Here is a 20204-nt window from a genome sequence, read left to right as displayed (position 1 = left end):
TTGTATGGAAAATTGGCAGCCTATTGAAGTAAAACATGGGTACCCACGTTCCTGTAAAAGAAACCCCGGCATTCAAATAACAAGAAGTTGTCTGAAGGGCTTTATAGCTTTACTGTGTGAACTGCAACTTTTGTGAGCGTCACCTGTTGCTCATTAAAATGCAAATGAACGTGAAATCTGTTTTGCTTAAAGCTATAGTCCATCATTTGTAATTAGTGCATTTTGTTCGTTTGAAGCAACAAAAGTGTTCAAAATCTAATGAAGGATACTGAGCAACTAACCTGATGAAGTTTCAGCTAAGCTTCAGCTGTACATTCCGAGAAAAGCAGCATTCTAAGATCTCAATTTCAAATCAAAAGTTACTGAATCATGTTTTGAATTGTTTTGAATTGCAACTATACACAGCTTCGCGCACTGATCCGACGAATTATAACAACCGCGCGCATGTGTGCGTCGTTCCAATACTTGTGCGCACTGCGCCGAATAACAAAACGAACTACTAATTTAAATTTTCCTACGGTGCTTCTTAAGAGTCACTGTTGGAAATGCCTTCTTTCGTTGATTACTTCAAAATGACAGCTTCCCAGAAAGAATAATTTCACAGGGAGTTTAGTTCTCTTACTATCTTTCAACCAAGTTTGTTTTTCAACAGTAATTACGCCAGTTACTTTTCGGATGGCTGCAAATGATGGACTATAGCTTTAAATTTCCATGTAGCCTGGCTTTCATTTTGAAAGTTCCCCACAAATGGCATTGACAGCTTTCTTTTTCATTGTTGGAGAAGTTATTAAGTAATTTTACAAGTTGGTTAGGGATACCCGATCCCATAATCTGGAACCTGTTCCTGACATCAACGGTCCGGTACTCGGGTATCCGGTTCCGATGCACACCCCTACTTGTTATGAGTAAATGTCATCTCCAAGTTGTGCAGAGTTTTCATATCTTACTATAATTCAAGGAATCTCTGTCTGTCTGTCTGTCCGTCGATTATCTCCAGAACCGGGCACCGTATGAAGTTGAAAATCGGCGGGGGTGTATTGCTCGGGACCACAGAATGTGCAGTGCCAAGTTTGAAGTGGTTTGGATGAGCGGTTCTCGAAAAAGCTGCAAAAAAGCAGTATTTTCGGAGGCAAACGTGGCAGCTTAGAACATAACACCACGCACTGCCGTTCTTTTCAATTGTTTACGTCATGTTTAAGCTAAAGCGGGCGTGCTCAATATGACGCAAACAATGCAAAAAGGACGGGCACGCGCACGTTCATTGTAGGGCGATACATTGTCCAGTATGGGTGAATAGCACTGCATACCATGTTTTCGTATGTACATGGGCACATTATTTTTGCAGTCGACTGAGCGACCATTGTAGGTGGTCGAACTTCAAAGTTGGCACAAACTTTGACGTAAGTCTGCGTTCAACCTGTTAAAACAACACCATTGAATCGCGTGCGTTGTTTGCACGAGCAGTTCTCCAAAACTTTGCAAGTATGCAACCTATACCAGCGGCAAAGCAATTTTCGTTTCCCTAACATGCACATTTTAGACGGGCACTGCACTAGTGTGAATAAATAAACATCCAGGTCTTCGTTTACAGATATCTATTATTTTCGTTACCAAACAACTATTGCTGTTATATTTACAGGTTCTTGGTATGAAGAGATGATCAACAATAGAAACAAGTCTGTGGTGCGGAGTATGGCGTGGACGCCAGATGGCCAGAAGATATGCATTGTCTATGAAGATGGTTAGTGTTTTACCCACAAACTTCAGCTACTCGATTTTAAAAGTTCAATAAAAAAAAATTATGATTACTTAGGCCAAAAAAAAAAAGTCTCCGGTTTCTGGTGTGCGCGCGTCGCCGTAGCCATGCGCGTCGGCAAAATGAAAAAGTTCTTTTTTTCAATAAAAGATGATGTCTCAAAACCGCCAAACTCACTGGTTTGACTGAAATGCTGCTGCTGCACAATTTTAACGTGTTTTTAGATTGGGTTATGGTCGAGAATAAACTTTATGTGGCCTCTCTGGACTCCCATATATTTGCACTAAGTTTAGTCGGGCACCATTTGCAGTCATCAGCCGACATTTGAAGCAAAAAAATCAGGTAAAAAAAAAAAAAAGCCGCGTCGCCGCACCACTTTTTGGGCAAGCTCCATGCCAGAAACCGGAGACTTTTTTGGGGGGCCTTATGAATCAAAGAACAAAATAATGAACAAAATAATGTGTGAAATTTTATCCAGTGCTATTTCACTTTCAAACAATATCATTCCAGGCATGAAATAGCACTGGAATTGTTTCATTTGCAAATATTATATTCAATTTGATGCAGCTTCAAATATTCCACAGAGTTGGCATCTGTTTTTACCCTTTGGCAAAATACAAAGAGTTATTCTTTAAGGCCACATATGATCATTTCAAATCACCTAGAAAAGTACCCACCAATTCAAAGTTAAAAAATCTCGCTCAAAGTGAACAGATGACTGGTACTAAATATGCTGTGAAATAACTGCACCTGAAATGATATCATTCGGAAGAAAACAATCAGTGAAGATGATTTTAAAAAAGGTGCCCACCAGAACACATTTTATTTGTGCAAGCAACAGAATGCGGTTAGGTTTTGAGCTATTTTGTAGCTTCAAAAGGCAAAGCATAAAAACGAATGATTCTATGTACCTTTAACACAGGTGCTGTGATTGTGGGGTCTGTGGACGGCAACAGGATCTGGGGGAAAGATATCAAAGGAATGCAGCTCAACAACGTGGAATGGTCATGGGACGGCAAGCTACTGCTATTTGGCATGAACAATGGAGAGATACACATCTATGATAGCCAGGGAAACTTCTGTGTGAGTGTGCATTATAGAGAGGGGGGTGGGGCTAAGTTAAACAAGGAGTGGGTGGATTTAGAAATATAGTCGGGAGATTCATACCAGGGATGTAGTCGAGTCCACCAGAAGTCCAGTCACAAGTCAAGTCATAACTAAGTCGTAAATTTATTCACAAGTCACAAGTAAAACACAAGTAAATTACAAGTAAATCACAAGTAAATCACAAGTAAATCACAAGTAAATCACAAGTAAATCACAAGTAAATCACAAGTAAATCACAAGTTAATCACAAGTAAATCACAAGTCCATTCACAAGAAACAACTAGAGGTTATATGTCTGTTGGCAACAGAACATAGGGCTTTTTCGCATAATGGTTATTTATCAGTAATATTTTTTCATTGTTTGTCGGTTTGAAATCAATCCGATGAAAGGAAGTGTGCAATTTCGGAAGCGGAATAAAATTGTAAATGTTAAAAAAATCATAAAAAATCAAACGACGTCATCATGACGTTACTTCGGACTTTGCATACTAGTACCATTATCTACTTATCCGCCACGTTTTTCATGACGATCGGACCTTTTCTTATATGTGTTTTGCAAAATGGCATTTTTGATGACGTCATGATGACGTCACACATTTTTGAAAACTTTGTGCAAATACGCATTACCTAACAAACCAATTACAAAAGAATTTTGAATTTTGCATGTTGCGTTCTTGAGATATGGCTAAAAGGTCCAAAGATTCAAATATTCATATAAAATCGCATGATGACGTCACCTAATTTTTTACCTATAACACATCCCGGTCTACCCACATACCAAATTTCAACCCAAACGGACTTACAGTTCTGTAGATACAGGACTTCAAAATATGCATGTTTGTGATGACGTCACATGACCCCTGATGACGAAATCATGACGTCATTCTTCGGGACACAACTTTGCCATAAGGACAATGCATATGCTTAATTTGAATGATGTATGACAAAGTCCAATGCCAAAAGTGATGTGTACTGAAATCGTGTACAAAGTCTATGGGAATTTTGCGTGAAACAAAAAGAAGAAAGAAAAAAAAAAAAATCAGAACAAAAACAAAGGCTTTTTCGCAAATTGCGAAAAAGCCAATAATGCCTTTATCAAAGCTCATTTGAAAAGCTTGTAACTTGAATTGGGACTGGAGGACTTGTGGTGGACTTGCAGGGACTTGTGATAGACTCACCTACATCCCTGCTTCATACTTGATGCAAAACAACAGGAATGCACGGCAAGTATTCTATCTTGTGAATTTGAACACTTTACTACAAGCAATGAATGTTGGACATCAAACGCACTCTGGAATTCACATTTGAATGAAGTATGACCCGGCCCAAGGACAGGTGGGGTAATGGATAAAAAGTAGAGGGCAGGTATTGGCCTAAGCTCAGGCAGGGTTAGAAAATTAAAGTTCGCACAGCAAGAGGTGGAAATCTAAGTGCACGTGTGATGCGATCAAGCTACATGAGTAGTTTGTCGGGAATTTTGATTTGGAGATTCAGGCCAAAATAGGGCCTCTTCATCACATCACTTCATCACATCTGCTGGTGTTCTGACTTCCATAATTTTTGAACTAAAGATGGTACCAGCATGGGGTTTTCACAGCAGTAATGCTGAGATTGTGCTCTTTTCAAATCTGTAATAAAAAAAAAATTTGACCGGGGTCGACAAACGACTCATTTAGCTTGATCGCATCACATATGTTAACAAAATATTTATTTTTTTAATTTTTTTTATTTTATTTCTTTCTGGTAATGAAACCAAGGATTCCTCAAAAGTGCCCTAGGCACTGTAGCCCGAAAGCCTAACGAAACCTGTAGAGAGAAGACAATGAGAAGAAATTAGTTTTAGAGGTGGGAGGAAAACCCCAGAAGAATATTCTGGGGAAAACCCACAGAATCAGGTAGGGACTGAAATCCCAATCCACATATTGGCCCAGGCGGGATTCAAACCCGGGTCACAGCGGTGGAAGGCGAGTAAAGTACCGCTACACCAACCTGACTACGCCAATAAGACTGCAATGTAGGCAAGCTTGCTGCTCCCTGTCCAGTGGAAGTGACAGTCAGAGTTAGGTAACCAGTCTATTATTAAAGGTAATGGGCACCATTTTCAAACATTCAAAAATGAACCTGTCAAAGTATGAAATGTCCAACTTGATTGTAAGTAGGATCAATCACTCTGAATTCATTGCACCTCGTGTAGTTTGCCGCCATTTTCAAGAAAAGAGGAATTACCATCATTTCCTTGCAATGGTTGACCAACCAACCATCCCACTTCCAATGGCTTTACGATGAGAGAAATGAAGCTGCATGTTCACAGTTTTCTCAAAAGTATAACATGTACTTAGCTGACATTTTGACAGGCGGTTATTTAATAACTGCTTTGTATTTATTGTAATGTTGTTCCTTCAATCGGCAAAAGCACATTTTTTTGCAAATGGTGTCCATTAGGCCAAAAAAAAAAAATACTCGATCTCTGGTCAGCGCGCGCGTCGATTTTAATCATGCGTGTCAACTTTTTTTTTTTTTCATATTAACACGGAAGCTACAACAGCGCCCTCTATTGCCGCACCTCCTCAAATTTTTGTACCAAGGAGCACCAAGGAATGGGGAAATTGCACCAAGGCAAATGATAAAGGGCACCAAGGCAAATGATGGAGGACACCAATGTATAATGAGGACACAAAAAAGCAAAATAGTACCCACCTTGTCTGTACAATTGAAGCTTGAAAAAAAAAAAGCCACCCCAAAAAAAAAAAAACGCGTCGCCGTATCAATTCCGGAACTTTGGTCTGACCAGAGACCGATAATTTTTTATTTTTTTTTGGCCTTACCGTTAACCAGCCTAGTCCACAAGTAATATCTGATGTTAGGTTGTAATTTTAGTGTCTGATTGTTTATCAGAGTAAGCTAATGACATACTGCTTGGCCAATGTGACGGGTGCAGTGAAGATTGCTGGCATTGACTGGTATAACGGGAAGTTTGGCTACGTGGAACCTAGCTGCCCTACACTGGCCATATGCTTTGACAACGGACGAGCACAGATAATGAAACATGAGAATGATGAGAGTAAGTGATTTTTCAAGATAATCAGTTATTAACGATGAATCTCTAGAATAATACTGATTCAGTTACATGTATAGCCCTAGTTTAACTTAAAGCAGGCTTTGAAGTATTCCTCCTTTTTTTCTATTTTTTTTTAACCTTTTTCCTATTTTTTTTCTTGAAATTCCTATTTTTCCTACTTTTTTGTCCCACAACCCCGAAAATATGAAATAACATTAAATATTTTTCATGACAGTGTTACACACTGTCATATGTAAATCACACAATGAAGGGCTTGGGCGTAGGAGTACTGCAACTGTACTTCCAAGAGCTTAGTTGAGGACGGAACACAAGTGTTGTGAGTACAGAACATGCCAAATGAGGCTTATGATGCTGTGGACATGGGTGAATATCAACAAAAACTACTCCTGAAAGCCGGCAAAAGTCCTACTTTTATCCTGATTTTGTCCTCCAAAGTCCTACTTTTGTTTTTGGGTTTTGTTTTTTGATCCTACTGTTCTCCTGCTTTTTCACCTGGGTCTGCTTGAAAGCCTGCATAATGTCACATGACATTAAAGTTAGATAATGCCTGATCAATGGTTAACCCAAACCCTACCAGACGCAACACAGAGCATCAGGTGTAAAAGTCTGTGGGACCTTGCAGCATTCAGCCATCAACACCAGTGCTTTATCAGCCAATTCTGAAACAATGAGAGCTAGTCCCATTGAACAATGCCACAGTTGTATCCTGCTGCAGTTGGTGACCCCAGACTCTGAGGCATGTTGGCCTTGAGACTTTTGACCTGATGGATCTTGCTACGCTGAGCAGGCTTGTCATTTTGACAAGTGTTGTATGTTGTTGCAAACACAATACACCATCCCTATTGTGATGCTCTGTTATTTTTCTCTTTCAGATCCTGTGCTAATAGACACAGGTATGTCAGTAGTACAGATACAGTGGAACCACACAGGCTCAGCACTGGCTGTAGCAGGCTCACAGAAGTCAGCACAACAAGACAAGGACATCAACGTGGTACAGTTCTACACACCCTTTGGAGAGGTAAATGTACCGTTTTATTACTGAACAATTTCTTGTCTAGATTTATTGCAGTTCAGAGAGTCCATGTTTAATACTTGATACATTTTCACTTTAACCCTAACTCCCTAGGCCTTTTTACTAGGATGTAGCCTCAATCCTGCAAAAGTCTCCAATTGGCATCATGGAAAAATAGCAAATAGCCTCAATCCTGCAAATTCCTCCATGTTTTTTTTTTAATGTGGTCTGTGGAGGGGTGACCACTGCCTGAATCCTGCAAAATCCTGCAAAATCCTGCAGCAGTGACTGTCAATATGTTGAGGCTTGGCCAGTGACATCCTGGAGCAGTACGGAGGATTTCAAGCATAATCCAGGCCTATATTTATGCATGGCTGAGCAAAAACCACACAAGGTCCGGACTTTTGCCATGTAACCTCAATCCTCCAAATTCCTCCACTTTGGCAAAGAGGATTTTGAAGGATCAGGGTGGTTAGGGTTAACATTCAAATGAACAGCGTATTCATTTATGAGGAAAAAAACCTGTTCATTGGAATAACTTATGACTTGACGTGGGATTAGATGACTTGTGAGGACACTGGTCAGATTTGTCCAGTTTTTACAGGTAGTAAGAACCCTTTCATCACCGTGCACAGATACATGTATCATGCTATGAAATAGCAGGATTCAGGGCGGTTAGAGTTAAACAAAAACAAAAACCAGGCAAGCAGCTGACCTCAGTGTCATTATTTTTCCAACTCCTGTTGTCTCATCACAAAAATTAAAAGTATAGCTACTTGTCTCTTCCCCATACTGCAGCACCTCCTACCCTGAAGGTACCAGGCTGACAGCTGACCTCAGTCTCACGACTTTGTAAACCCCACTGTCCTATATACTGTAATCAATAGTCTAGTATCCTGTTTCTTCCCCATTCTACAGCACCTGCGAACCCTGAAGGTGCCAGGCAAGCAGTGGACCTCAGTTACATGATTTGTTAAAACCCTGTTGTCCCATTACTTCAATCAATGGTCTAGTATCCCGTCTCTTCGCCATTATACAGCACCTGCGAACCCTGAAGGTACCAGGCAAGCAGCTGACCTCAGTGTCATGGGAAGGTGGTGGCTTACGCATAGCCTTAGCCGTAGATTCCTTCATCTACTTTGCCAATATCCGACCTGACTACAAGTGGGGCTACTGTGCCAACACGGTGGTGTATTCCTTCTCTAAGCCGGAGCGAACCGAGCAGTGCGTGGTGTTCTGGGAGACTGTTAGTGGAGAGGTAGGTACTAAAAAAAAAACGAACAAACCAAAAAATCCACACCTCATATTTTCCGTAAAAAAACATACATCTAATGCTAAAGTGGACTCAGAAAATAAGTTGAAGGTACAGAAATAATTTTCCTGTAAAAAAGTCAACACAAACAAGAAAATGGTTATATTCAAGAAAGTTAGCCTGGAACAAAGGAACCCATGAATGACCTGATGAGTCAGTTAGGAATTAGGAAGATTTTACACCATTCAAAAGTACACACCTCCAGAAGAGAAAAACACAGTAAATTTTCATGTCACATAAACGAAGTTTTGGGAGATGACCGTAGACCCGTAGACCTTTGTAGGGTACTCAAACAAAGAGAATGGTACGCCAGAAGTGAAATCTTGAGAAAACGGTACCCCACAAGTCTTTTGAAAAAGGGATAAAAGGACAATAATGCTCCTACTCCAGAACTCCCATCCGCTGGAACATCCGTACACCTGTAGCCCCGTAGCCCAGTGTACCTGTATGTTAAAGTTTTGAAAAAAAATGTATAACTTCTACATGCTTTCATGGATTTTGACAAAACTTGGATTCAGTGACCCTTGGGTGGGAAGACACAATTCAGATTTCTGAGGTGAAATGTCATGTATGGGTCATTAGGCCAAAAAAAGTCTCCGGCTTCTAGTATGGAGCTTGCCCAAAAAGTGGTGCGGCGACGCGGCGTTTTTTTTTTTTTTTTTTACCTGTGTTTTTTTGCTTCAAATGTCGGCTGATGACTGCAATTGGTGCCCGACTAAACTTTGTGAAAATATATGGGAGTCCAGAGAGGCCACATAAAGCTTATTCTCGATCTTAACCCCATCTAAAAACATGTTAAAATTGTGCAGCAGCAGGATTCCAGTCGAACCAGTGAGTTTGGCAGTTTTGAGACATCATTTTTTATTGAAAAAAACAACTTTTTCATTTTGTCGACGCGCATGGCTACGGCGACGCGCGCGCATACATGTACCAGAAACCAGAGACTTATTTTTTTTTGGCCGTAGAAGTCATTGTTCAAATATGCTTGAAATGTTTCTTAGCCTACAGAATTTGAACACAAACACCATGTTTTCCTGTTGGGGTTCAAATTCATGTACTCCCGCACATGAAGTGCATTCACTTTTTAGTCATTGTAATTTGTGTGTTTTTCCCTGTGTTCATTACCAGCGTCACATCAAGTATGTCAGAAACCTGATATCTGTCACAGCATATGGAGATCATTGTGTGCTGGCAACCAAGGCGGATGAAAGCACTGGGCAGGTTGGTACACGATGACCACTATGTTCGCTATCTTCTCTCATGTTTTCTAGTCTACATGCTATATTAGATCATGCTCCAACACATGGGAATACCAAGCAACTTTGAGATCATGAAACATTCAGCACAATTCACTAAAGCTGAAACGTATTCAACTTTGCGAATGCGCACCAAGATTACCATGATGGGCATTTGTTTTCACTTCCGCACTTAATTCTCTATCTGTCCAGCATTTCAAGAAACGTGTAGAAGCTGTATTGACTATTTAGATGAAACTGCACATCACCATTGCCTTCATTACATGCTTTACCCTACTTGTGGGAAGTCAATATTCAGTTGAAGTAACTGACACACAGAGAGTCACTGCTCACACAAAAACAGCACTATGGAGAGCGGTGAAGCTGAACCACACAAAAGAATTGTGCAGGGATTTGAAATGCTATCCATGCTTGCTGCAATGCATGAAAAAGTTGAGCTCCAAATTGCTGTGAATTCCTTCCAATCCTGAGCAGTATATCAAAGTTGAGCCAGTGCCTTTGGACCAGTTTTTTGCACTGCTTCCCTTCACAATGTCAAATTTCACAACAGTCAACAACAGTAGTTTTAACACATTTTTTTGATGTCATTGAATTAACAAATTTGTCTGCACATCAAGCTATCCTCAAACTTTCTTTCTTTGGAAACTGAAGCTCATGTCAACTCAGCAACCTGTCCAATTAACTTCAATTCACAGTATTTCATCTACCTACTCCATTTATGGGCTCCTCGCACAAGTACCTCCACAGTGGTAACAAATGGAGTTGGGGGAGACCACTGGGCATGCTGGGAGGGACATTTGAATAATAATGATAATAATAATAATAATTTGGGAGGCTAATCGTCCTTACTCTCAGCTTAGAAGCTGAATTGCGAAGGACACAGCTACAACCGACAACGTGGTTGAGCCGCAGGCATGTAAAGGCACCTTTGGCAGCCATCCTTACGACCCATATATGACCACGGAGCACAGCCAGAAATCTAAAGTGTTATGAGTTTTTTGGAGGGAAGAAAACGAGGGCCCGGAAAAACCCTCTTGGGACAGGAGAGAACCAATGCACAACTCCAACCTCGTGCCCCGTGGGTACGATCTTGCAGCGCCATGTTGTTTCCCATCATGCCTTGCGCGATCGTAACCCCTGGAATTGTGTAATTTAAATATACCAAAATACGGTATATTATAATTAGGGCTGCAGTTTATCCGTTTTACGTGCCAACGCCATCTTTGAAATGTTAAAAGTTGTGATTTTGAAGAATCAATCCTTTCAAACACAACGTTTGGACGTTGTGTTAATTAGCAAAGATTTGTATTAAATGTACGTACCCCTTTCGTGCCTTTACAACCACAGATACAGGGGTTTTTTTAGCGAAAAACGCGGCTGACATAATCCATATCGTACAGGCATCGCGACTTTTTGAATCATATTTTTTTTTTCGTACGTGACGTTACATGCAAAGCTAAGCACGCGAGCGCATTATGGGCGCGCCCGGCGTGCAATCTTCGAAATGCCCGCGCAGTACACTGTGAATAGCCATTCAGCATCATTTACGTCATCATCACAGCCAGGGGTTAGTGTAAGGAACGAGTACGCGCCCCTGGAGTCGAGGCTGGCACAACTCTACTCACATATGATCCCAGCCGGGAACGAACCAGGGCCACAGGGGTGAGAGGTGAAGGATTTACGCACTAGCCACCCAGCCACCCATGAATGCATTGCCGACGGTGCCTGGTGATCAAGTGAAGACGCTGTGGATTTGTGCACTCTCAATAGAATAAGTTGTGCATACAGCGTGCCATACCCGCATAAACCAGGACATGTGTGACCTGTTCTGTCAAAAGCAGACGCTTCTGGGCAGAGGTTGAAATTGAGATAGGGCCAAAACACGCTGTGGGGGTGATTTTTTTCGATTTTCAAATTTTTACATCTTTGTAATCCTGAACATGTCTAAAATATGCTATAAAAGTTTGACACCCTAATTTGAACTTTTAATATAGTATTTTTGATGATTTGTAAAGGTATTTCAGTTAAAGAAATGTCTGTTTTGTGACGTTCGTGGCCATTTTCTCCGTTTTCTACTTTTCGACTCAATGAACTTCAAAATAGCATAACTCTGCCCAGGAATGACCGGTTTCAAAAATTAAACCACCTATTAAAAGGAAAAAGAACGTATTTTAACAATATGTAAAAATCTCATTTTTGACCTTATGCCCAGAAAAATCTGATTTTGACAGAACAGGTCACATGTATGGGCGTGTTCATGTATTCAAACTGTGGACGAAAAATTCCAGAGAACAAAAGAGAACAATATCGTCCACGATTCCCAGCATACGTCCGCGATTGGGGTCGTGTACAAAACCTATGTAACAAAGAACAAACAAAAGAGGGACAATAGGAAGTCCACCATCGACGGTGTGAACACGTTTGTGTTTGTACGTGGTGTGCCCCTCCCTCCCTAACCGCCCTGAATCCTCCAAAATCCTTTTTTTTTCAAATTGGAGGAATTTGCAGGATTGAGGTTACATGGCCAAAGTGCGTGGCTGATTTCGGAGTACACACTGTGTCAAGGTCTTGGGCCGGACCTTGTGTTGTTTATGCTCAGCCGTGCATAAATTTAGTCCTTGATTATACTTGACATCCTCCGCACTGCTCCAGGATGTCACTGCCTCTGCCTCAGCCTATTGACAGTCATAGCCGGAGGATTTTGCAGGATTCAGGCAGTGGTCACCCCTCCATGGACCATATTCAAGAAACAACGGAGGAATTTGCAGGATTGAGGCTATATGCTATTTTTCAATGAGGCCAATCGGAGGATTTTGCAGGATTGAGGCTACATCCTAGCAAAAAGGCCTAGGGAGTTAGGGTTAAAAAGTGGTCACAAAGTACTATGTTCTTTTTCATGCACGGGGTCCAAAGCCATTTCCAGCATTTTTTTTTTTTTTTCTTTTTTGAGTTCAACTTCACTCTTCTTCCATTTTCTTTACCCATTATAATTTCCCACCGTCAATCTCTTTGTGCATTCATTCTAAAAGGAAGCCGGGGAGCCACAACAGGTATTCATGTGTCTTTATTCACTAAAGCATGTTAACTATCAACAATCCATGATTAGCACTGCAAGCATTCACACACTTGTGTTTATCCGTCTCATATCACTTGATAGTTTTGTTTGCATTGTGAATGCATTTTTTATTGATGCTAATATTTACTCTAGATTGTCTTCTCATAGTTTCCTTAATATGTTTTCTTTGAGCATGATGGTTCTGGGTATTTTGCAGAAAACTGCTGTAATTTATTTGCTGTTTTTTAATTTTGTTTTTTTTGGGGGGGGGGGGCTTTTTTCAATTTTTTTTTATTAATTGATTTATTTTTATTTTATTTTTTCTTGGGGAACGGGGGACTTGAGAATCAATTTTTTCGGGATGAAACTATAAAAAATATCATGGACAGTATATCATTAAATAATAATCCAAAAGTCATATCGAACCCCTTGAATTTTCTGTATTTCTTCTATGTCTGTATTTTGTTCACAGTTTTACAGTATTTCTGTTTGTCAATGAGACACAAAATGTAGTTTGTAATGAAAAGTTATGCAGTAATAATTCACACCGTTGTGTTTTCAATTTTGTCTTACATTTTGAGTTTTTGCACCTGATATTTCCATCCTGCAACATTGTGCAAATTGCACACTTCCCTTGCCGGTAAGGAGTCATCTCATTAAAAACACATGGTATCATTTGCATTTATCCAAAAAGTAACCTACCAAATTATTATCAAAAAGCTGGCTTGGAATACAGATCATACTGGTACTAAACACCCTGTGAAATGATTCCGTCCGGCTTGACTGATTGTTGGAAATAAAGAGCTCACTACACAAAATCGTCTTTCGTAATCTTAAGCTTGTGCACAGTTTTTCACTGTTTCCTCGAAAAGTGTAATATCCACTGAGCTGAAACTTAATCACCAGGTTAGGTTTGAACATTCTTCTTTGGATTTTGAGTAGTGCTATTATTGGAAATGAACAAAATGCATGAAAAGCAAATGATCATATATGCTTTTAAATATCCCAGATTAGTTGTTCACAATTTATCCACAATAGGCTCATTGTATCGGGTATTAGTTGCAGAATTCTAAACAGAAACAACCAGAATCTTTCCTTAGTGAAGAGCGTTGTTCACAAACTGATAACTTCGTTACAAGATGATTTCAGTGAAGTTGTTCCTGATTCTGCCAATAATATCCGTACAATGAAACTTTTAAAAATAAACCTGTTCTCAACTTATCCAAACAGGCATACATGTATAGGATCATTTGCATTTTCATGCATTTTGTTCGTTTCCAATAATGACACCACTCAAAATCCAAAGAAGAATGTTTCAAGCCTAACCTGTTGAAGTTTCAGCTCAGTGGATATTTTACTTTTAGAGGAAACAGCGAAAAACCATGCTCAACCTTATGACACAAAACACAATTTCGTCAATTATACTCTCTATTTCCAAAAATCGGTCAACTGACTGTTCTTTGGGAAATCACCTACATTTTTTTTTGATTTCTTCTTAATGACAGCAAGCCTTATTGAATAATTTCACAGGGTGTTTAGTACCAGTACAATCTTTCTTCCAAGTAAGCTTTTTGATAATAATTTGGTAGGTTACTTTAAGGGTAAATGCAGATGATCCTATGCCTTTAATAAGATAACTCCTTACACGATACGCACATTTAAAGACATTTTAAGTTTCACTCTCTTCACTGTTCATCTGGATGACCTTTAGCCCCAGATAGTGGTATTTACATGCAGTTGACCTTTCGTCACATATTTATTTTCTTTCTGAATTTTAACAAGTATAAAATTTATTTTCCTGGAGGTTTTCTGCCTATTATGAGCAAAATTACACAAAATTAATGTCTTCTTCAAAGAGGCCACAGAAGCTACAATGAATTTTTATATTATGTGCCAGCTCTATCTGTGCCCAAAACGCACAAAATAGTATACATTCCAAGATCTATGTGCTATATTTTAGACCTCCATAGCATTTGCTCTTATTGGATATTATTAAGCAGTTTTCATTTTTGTAAAATTGAGGAAGTTAGGAATGAAATCGGGGAAAATGCCTTAAAGAAAGTGATTGCAGTAAGCAATTAGAGCTCTAGCTCAACAACCAATTATGTTATTATTTATTCATCAAAATTATCACTATTATTACCAGTATTTTTGCAGTGGAAATTGGAAATCTGTACACTTCATTTTCCACCCGAATACCTATCAGCAATCACCAATAGCATCAGTTATCCAACTCGGGTATTTGTGATGAGACGTCTACAAAAACTTGTGAAAATTCCTTAATATGCAAGCAATATTTCTCTTGATCAATACAGTATGTGCTAGTGCTGTGCAATTCGATAGGAACACCGCTGGAATCAAAGTACATTGATATTGGTAAGTTTGATCGTTTTAAAAAAATTAACACTTAAACAGTTTTACGCTTCAATCCTTAGAGAGTTTTGAGGAAGAGAAAAAAAGGTTGATGAATGTTCTGAAGGAGCACAGAAAATTAAAAATGTTCCTGTTGCTTTATGAATTGTGATTTATTTAGAACAAAGCAAATTTGGGAATAAGCAGTGTAACTAGCTGAAGTTGGGTCCTGAGTATGTTTGCGTGTACGTAAGCAATTCATCTTTTGCTGTGGCCAGTGGGAAAAGTGTGTATTTCTAGTTAGACCAAGCAGGTTTTCCATTGGAACATTCCTAGTCTAAATGTTGATGATCAGATTGATAGTGATTGATTTCTACTATTTGCTGCATTCTTGAACAAGACTTATGCTCATGTAAACATGTTTATGAAACAATTGAAAATAAGAATGAATGAAAAGCCAGCATTCATTGTGCATGTTCGGTAAGCTTGTGCACATGATGTGCATCTTGATGCATTGGATCGAAAGTGTGATGCCCGCGATACAGCAGGACAGTGTGTACTGCTGAATGGGTTGGCAAAGTAAAATAACATCTTACTTTCTTTCTTTTTTAAATAGTTCAATAAGTTGAACAAAGAAATTGACTGGAGCGGGGTTAGAACCTGTGACCTCCGGATTGCTGTTCCACTGCTCTACCAACTGAGATATCCAGCCCTTTGTTGGGGGTTTCCATATTGTCAATGTTTTTGTTCATGGGGCGCTAGTCAGAAGCCATAAACCCGTATATGCCATGTAGCCAGGGATCACGCCCAAAGTCATGATGCTAGCAACATTAGCAATGCTGCAAACCCGGGTAATAAAAAAAACAGCTAAAATTCAGAGAGGAAACGGCTCTTTATTACAAATTTTGAAGGGAAAAAAAAACAGGAAACTGAGTACATGTGCATTGAAATTATTTTTAAACGTTGAACAAAGAAATTGACTTGAGCCACCTCCAAGTTGCCGTTCCGGTGCTCTAGCTGCCATCAACTGAGCTATCTTTCAGTATCACACACTTGTGTTTTTCCTACCACCTTCAGAACCCATCTACATAGCGGTGACTCGGACCCACGTCATAGCAGCCTCCAAGGAGGCATTCTATGTCTGGCAGTTTAAGACGGCTAAGAAGCTAACAGCGATGGAGGTCAACCAAGCCATGGGTCGTAAGAAGGATAGCAGAGAGAGGGTCTATCATATCGATGATACGCCCTCAGGGGCTGGGGAGTCGATACTGGACTTCAGCAAGGCTTTTGCTGTGAGTAATCCCAGGCATAGCTAGAGGAGGGTTTGGGGGTATAGACCATTATCATGTTGCAGACATCGCAACCTCGTCCCCAGTGCTTACTTTATTTCCAACCGCGTTTCCAATAGTAAACCCTGGATAGGAAACATTCTTCCTGTATCCTGATTGGATACCGCAATTGGCTAGTAATGGATTTTTATTGTGTACTTGGTGCTATATATTCACAACGTGCAGTACATGTTTTCGCGATCATTCGTCCACGCCTTCTCGAAAATACTAATTTCCTTTCCAATTTGCTCATATTAATATGAAATATGATACTGCATGTTGTCTCGATAAGATCGTAACAGTTTGATTTCAAAAATTGTGTTTTCGTAACTCACGCCGTGCTCGCGCTGCTACGAATTGACTCTGTTTTTACCCCAGACACCGCATACAAAAACAAACGCTAATGTGTAACGCATATCCAGGCACCAGACTGTTCCTCATTTGCATACGTGTGCAAAAATCTTGTACATGCAAATGATCCAATACCAGGGTGAGAGAGCAGGTAGTGGTGGGCGCGTACTGCTTGACACCCTGGGGACGAGGTGGCAGACATCGTGACTTTGTCCCATTAAAATCATCGTAACCAAAGCGAGGCTGAAAGGAAAAATAGTCTGGTTCCTTTTTGCCCCGCAAACATGATCATTCAGTACTGTTATTGGATACGGGGAACATGACTGAAATGGTGGCAGCATGATGAAGGTCTATTCTCAAACATCTGAAATTCGCCCCAATTTTCAACTTGACCCATTCACACTGTATTGCATTACGTTTACTTTTTTAGGACTCCGAAAACAATAGAGTGCAAAAGCCCTTGTGGGACTGTGTAAAGAGTATCATTTTTAGCCTTACGTTTATATAATCCTTGTATTTTATTATTGTCAATGACCGGTCACTGGTTGTAGACAATTTTCATTTTTCCTGTGCTTGAGCCACAAACATAAATGACTTTCCACAGCCCCTGTAATAAACAACAATGTAAAGAATATTCCTTCTTGTTTTGTCTTACACCATATCAGCCAACCAATGATGCAGTTTGCTGTGTGTGTGCTTCAGACAAATTACTCATTGTGGGTCGTGAGTCTGGCACACTCAATCGTTACTCACTGCCCCACCTGGCTCTCACCAACAAACACACGGTCAACTGCCGCCCACACGCACTGTCACTCAACTGTAACTCAGCGTAAGTATCATGAGGACGATTCTCCAGAAAGGGGTTGAACTGGGACTCGAGGTGTGTTAGACTTGAATTTAAACTCATCGTGTGAAGGGGCAGTTATAAATGTGTAATTTGAAACTGGTTGGGGGCCTTGCCGTTGATAATGGCCCAAGCACACTACTATCCCCATTCATATAGACCTGTTTTCAGTGGTTTTGGTTAAAAAAAAAAAAAAAAATCGCACAAAGTTGACAAACTTCCAAGAACTTTTGTTGTACTATTTTACTACATGTTCAAAACTTTTCTGTGGTATGTGCAACGCATGCAGTGTGCTCAGCCTGTCCTTATATGGAGATCATATCATGACTCTCAAGCCAGCAGAGCGTGTGGTGCGTACTGTGCACATGTGCTCGCAACCGGTTTTACACATTCCACACAGAGCGGTGTTTTAATGGCGGTTTAAAACCACTCACGTGACGGGCTCTCAACCAATAGGAATAGGTGAACTGTCTCGGGTATTTATGAATAAGAGAATAATGGGCCTTATTCACGAGTTGGCCATTTTTGTCGAGTTCCTTAAATGTATTTCATTAATTGTCAACTGTTGAACTGTTTTTAAATAAGGGAATAAATGTGTTTTTACCACTCGTTTAATACCGCTTAGAGTCTGGGTGCTGATAATTACCCGAGCCGGAGGCGAGGGTAATTATCAGCACCCAGACTCTAAGCGGTATTAAACAGAGTGATAAATACCGACCAAGCACATATTTATTCCCATTCATAAATACCTTATCCGTAAAAAAATATCAAATAATTCGTTCAAAAAATCGATTTTGTTCAACAAGTTCACTTCATGCTTTTTGAAACATCCCTCTAGCAAAATAATGGAGTGTTCAGCTGGCGAGTAAGATGTAAACAACCCTTTTATGGAGATTGACGCGCGCGTAACATGTTCTGCGCGATGTCACGCAGAACGCACCTGGGGCGTTGCGTTTTGAATTTAGAACTATAAAATTCTGACTCGCTTGTAGTGTTGCGCATGCCTACTTGAGGATTGTGAACGTTCAACCAATGAAACGGTATTCAAGAGGCACTGGATTTTTAGGAGTCCACATTTTATTGTAACACTGGAAAAGTGTTTAAGACCAGCTAGCCATGTCTTTATCATCCGTTTAAGACCAGCCACGTGACGGGCTCTCGACCAATAGGAATAGCTAAACTGTGTGAGGTATTTATGAATATGGCTTTAAACATTACGCATTTTAAATTATTCATTGAAGCAGACTGGAATTTATTATGAATTAACTTGCTTTCATTTCTCTTTGCAAGTTCCAAAAATTAAGATTTTACCTAACTTTCAATTCAATATGGCCGACTAGTGTTGTGGAGCAGTTTGAAACCTCTGGCCGCCGATAATTATGGCCCTTTCCTTTTGAGAACTAGAATACAATTCTGATATTTTCTTTGGCTGCCAGTCGTCTAGCTATCATCGACATCACTGGTATCCTGACCTTCTTTGACCTGGAGACCAAGTGGGTCAACGGGGACGGTCAGGAGATACAGGGACAGCAGCTGGAGTTTGAACGTAAGGATGTGTGGGATATGAAGTGGGCTCAGGATAACACCGAGCTCTTTGCCATGATGGAGAAGACGAGGATGTACATCTTCAGGAACCTGGACCCAGAGGTTGGTATTGGATTAGTTAGAAAACTACCTCATTATCAGATTGGCCAATGGATGCCTTGCAGGAACAATAGATGGCGCTATTTGGCATACTCACAAGAGCCACTGAAGCACAAGGTGTGTTCACAGACTGGATTGCTCATATGTGACGCAGAGTACAAAATCTGAATGTGCACAAACAAACGCTTGACAAGTATTACACCTGTTGATTAGGCCATGAGTCAAGTATTCTGCAGCAGCTCCAGATTAGCGCAATCAGGTCTCTACCCTCATAGGTACCCGTTGACATTCATTGGTGGAAAGAGACAATTGTATTTAAAAGTGTCATGCCCAGAAACACAAGAACTATGTTCCCCCTCAGGATTTAAACCCACATGCATGAGTCGGACACCGTAACCATTGGACCACGGCATTTCTTGACACCCAAGTGTAGACGCACATTGGCAATGGCTCTCAAGCATCCATCAGTCATACTCTCACTTTTCACAGTTGAGGGGTTTTCATGCAGCTACAATCTATCAAGTCAGAGACCAGCCAGCAAAACCTTGTGACCTGTGATTTGGGGTAAACATATTGACATAATTAACATGGTAAAAAGCGCAAAAATAGGAGGTGCGTTGGATACGTGTACTATACGATATAACTGCAGGAAAGGTAGAATTGCCACAGTGCATAAAAACCAAAACAAGCTAAGAAACTTTCAGGAAACTTATTCAAAATGGAATATGTAGAACCCTTACCTCACCTAAAGCTACAAAATAGTACTAGTAGTAAACTGTTGTATGCAGTACTTCAGCATATAAGTGGGTACAGCATTCATGGTATGTTTTAGTATAAGGTTACTGTGTACATAATGTCTGTAGTACTAGAGCCTGTCTCAAAAAAAAAATGGTACAATCGAAAACGTTATTTTTTTCAATATTAAATCTCAACATAAGTAAGTCGTTTTGAACATCACATTAAGGAAAAAAGTCCAGGCTTTCCAATACTTTTTGTTTCATCTCATTTGCTTTTGTCAATCCAGAGATAACTCCAGTTTACTGCGGAACACAAAAATCAAGTTTGTGCCACTTTCTGGTTGAGTATGGCACAGTACTCGAAACAACTC

General features: G+C 40.1%; 1 protein-coding gene across 4 annotated transcripts in view; it reads left to right on the top strand.

Annotated features, from left to right (window-relative positions):
* The window catches only part of LOC119724517 (WD repeat-containing protein 35-like), a 42186-nt gene that overhangs the window by 6108 nt on the left and 15874 nt on the right, over nucleotides 1-20204 (top strand). For 2 of the 4 annotated variants that reach the window (XM_038195603.1, XM_038195605.1), the window contains exons 5-15: nucleotides 1640-1741; nucleotides 2679-2839; nucleotides 5759-5924; nucleotides 6815-6960; nucleotides 7994-8212; nucleotides 9395-9487; nucleotides 12552-12572; nucleotides 14893-14953; nucleotides 16007-16221; nucleotides 17274-17437; nucleotides 18889-19099. In XM_038195603.1, coding sequence (XP_038051531.1) covers nucleotides 1640-1741; nucleotides 2679-2839; nucleotides 5759-5924; nucleotides 6815-6960; nucleotides 7994-8212; nucleotides 9395-9487; nucleotides 12552-12572; nucleotides 14893-14953; nucleotides 16007-16221; nucleotides 17274-17437; nucleotides 18889-19099 — 1559 coding nt within the window. The remainder of the gene's footprint in view (nucleotides 1-1639; nucleotides 1742-2678; nucleotides 2840-5758; nucleotides 5925-6814; nucleotides 6961-7993; nucleotides 8213-9394; nucleotides 9488-12551; nucleotides 12573-14892; nucleotides 14954-16006; nucleotides 16222-17273; nucleotides 17438-18888; nucleotides 19100-20204) is intronic. The other 2 variants (XM_038195604.1, XM_038195606.1) reach the window with 1 other exon arrangement.

This window comes from Patiria miniata, unplaced genomic scaffold (assembly GCF_015706575.1).
Source record: "Patiria miniata isolate m_02_andy unplaced genomic scaffold, ASM1570657v1 HiC_scaffold_18, whole genome shotgun sequence".
NCBI classification, from domain to species: domain Eukaryota; kingdom Metazoa; phylum Echinodermata; class Asteroidea; order Valvatida; family Asterinidae; genus Patiria; species Patiria miniata.
The sequence above is the reverse complement of the archived record's forward strand: the minus strand, read 5'-3'. Positions and strand labels throughout refer to the sequence as shown.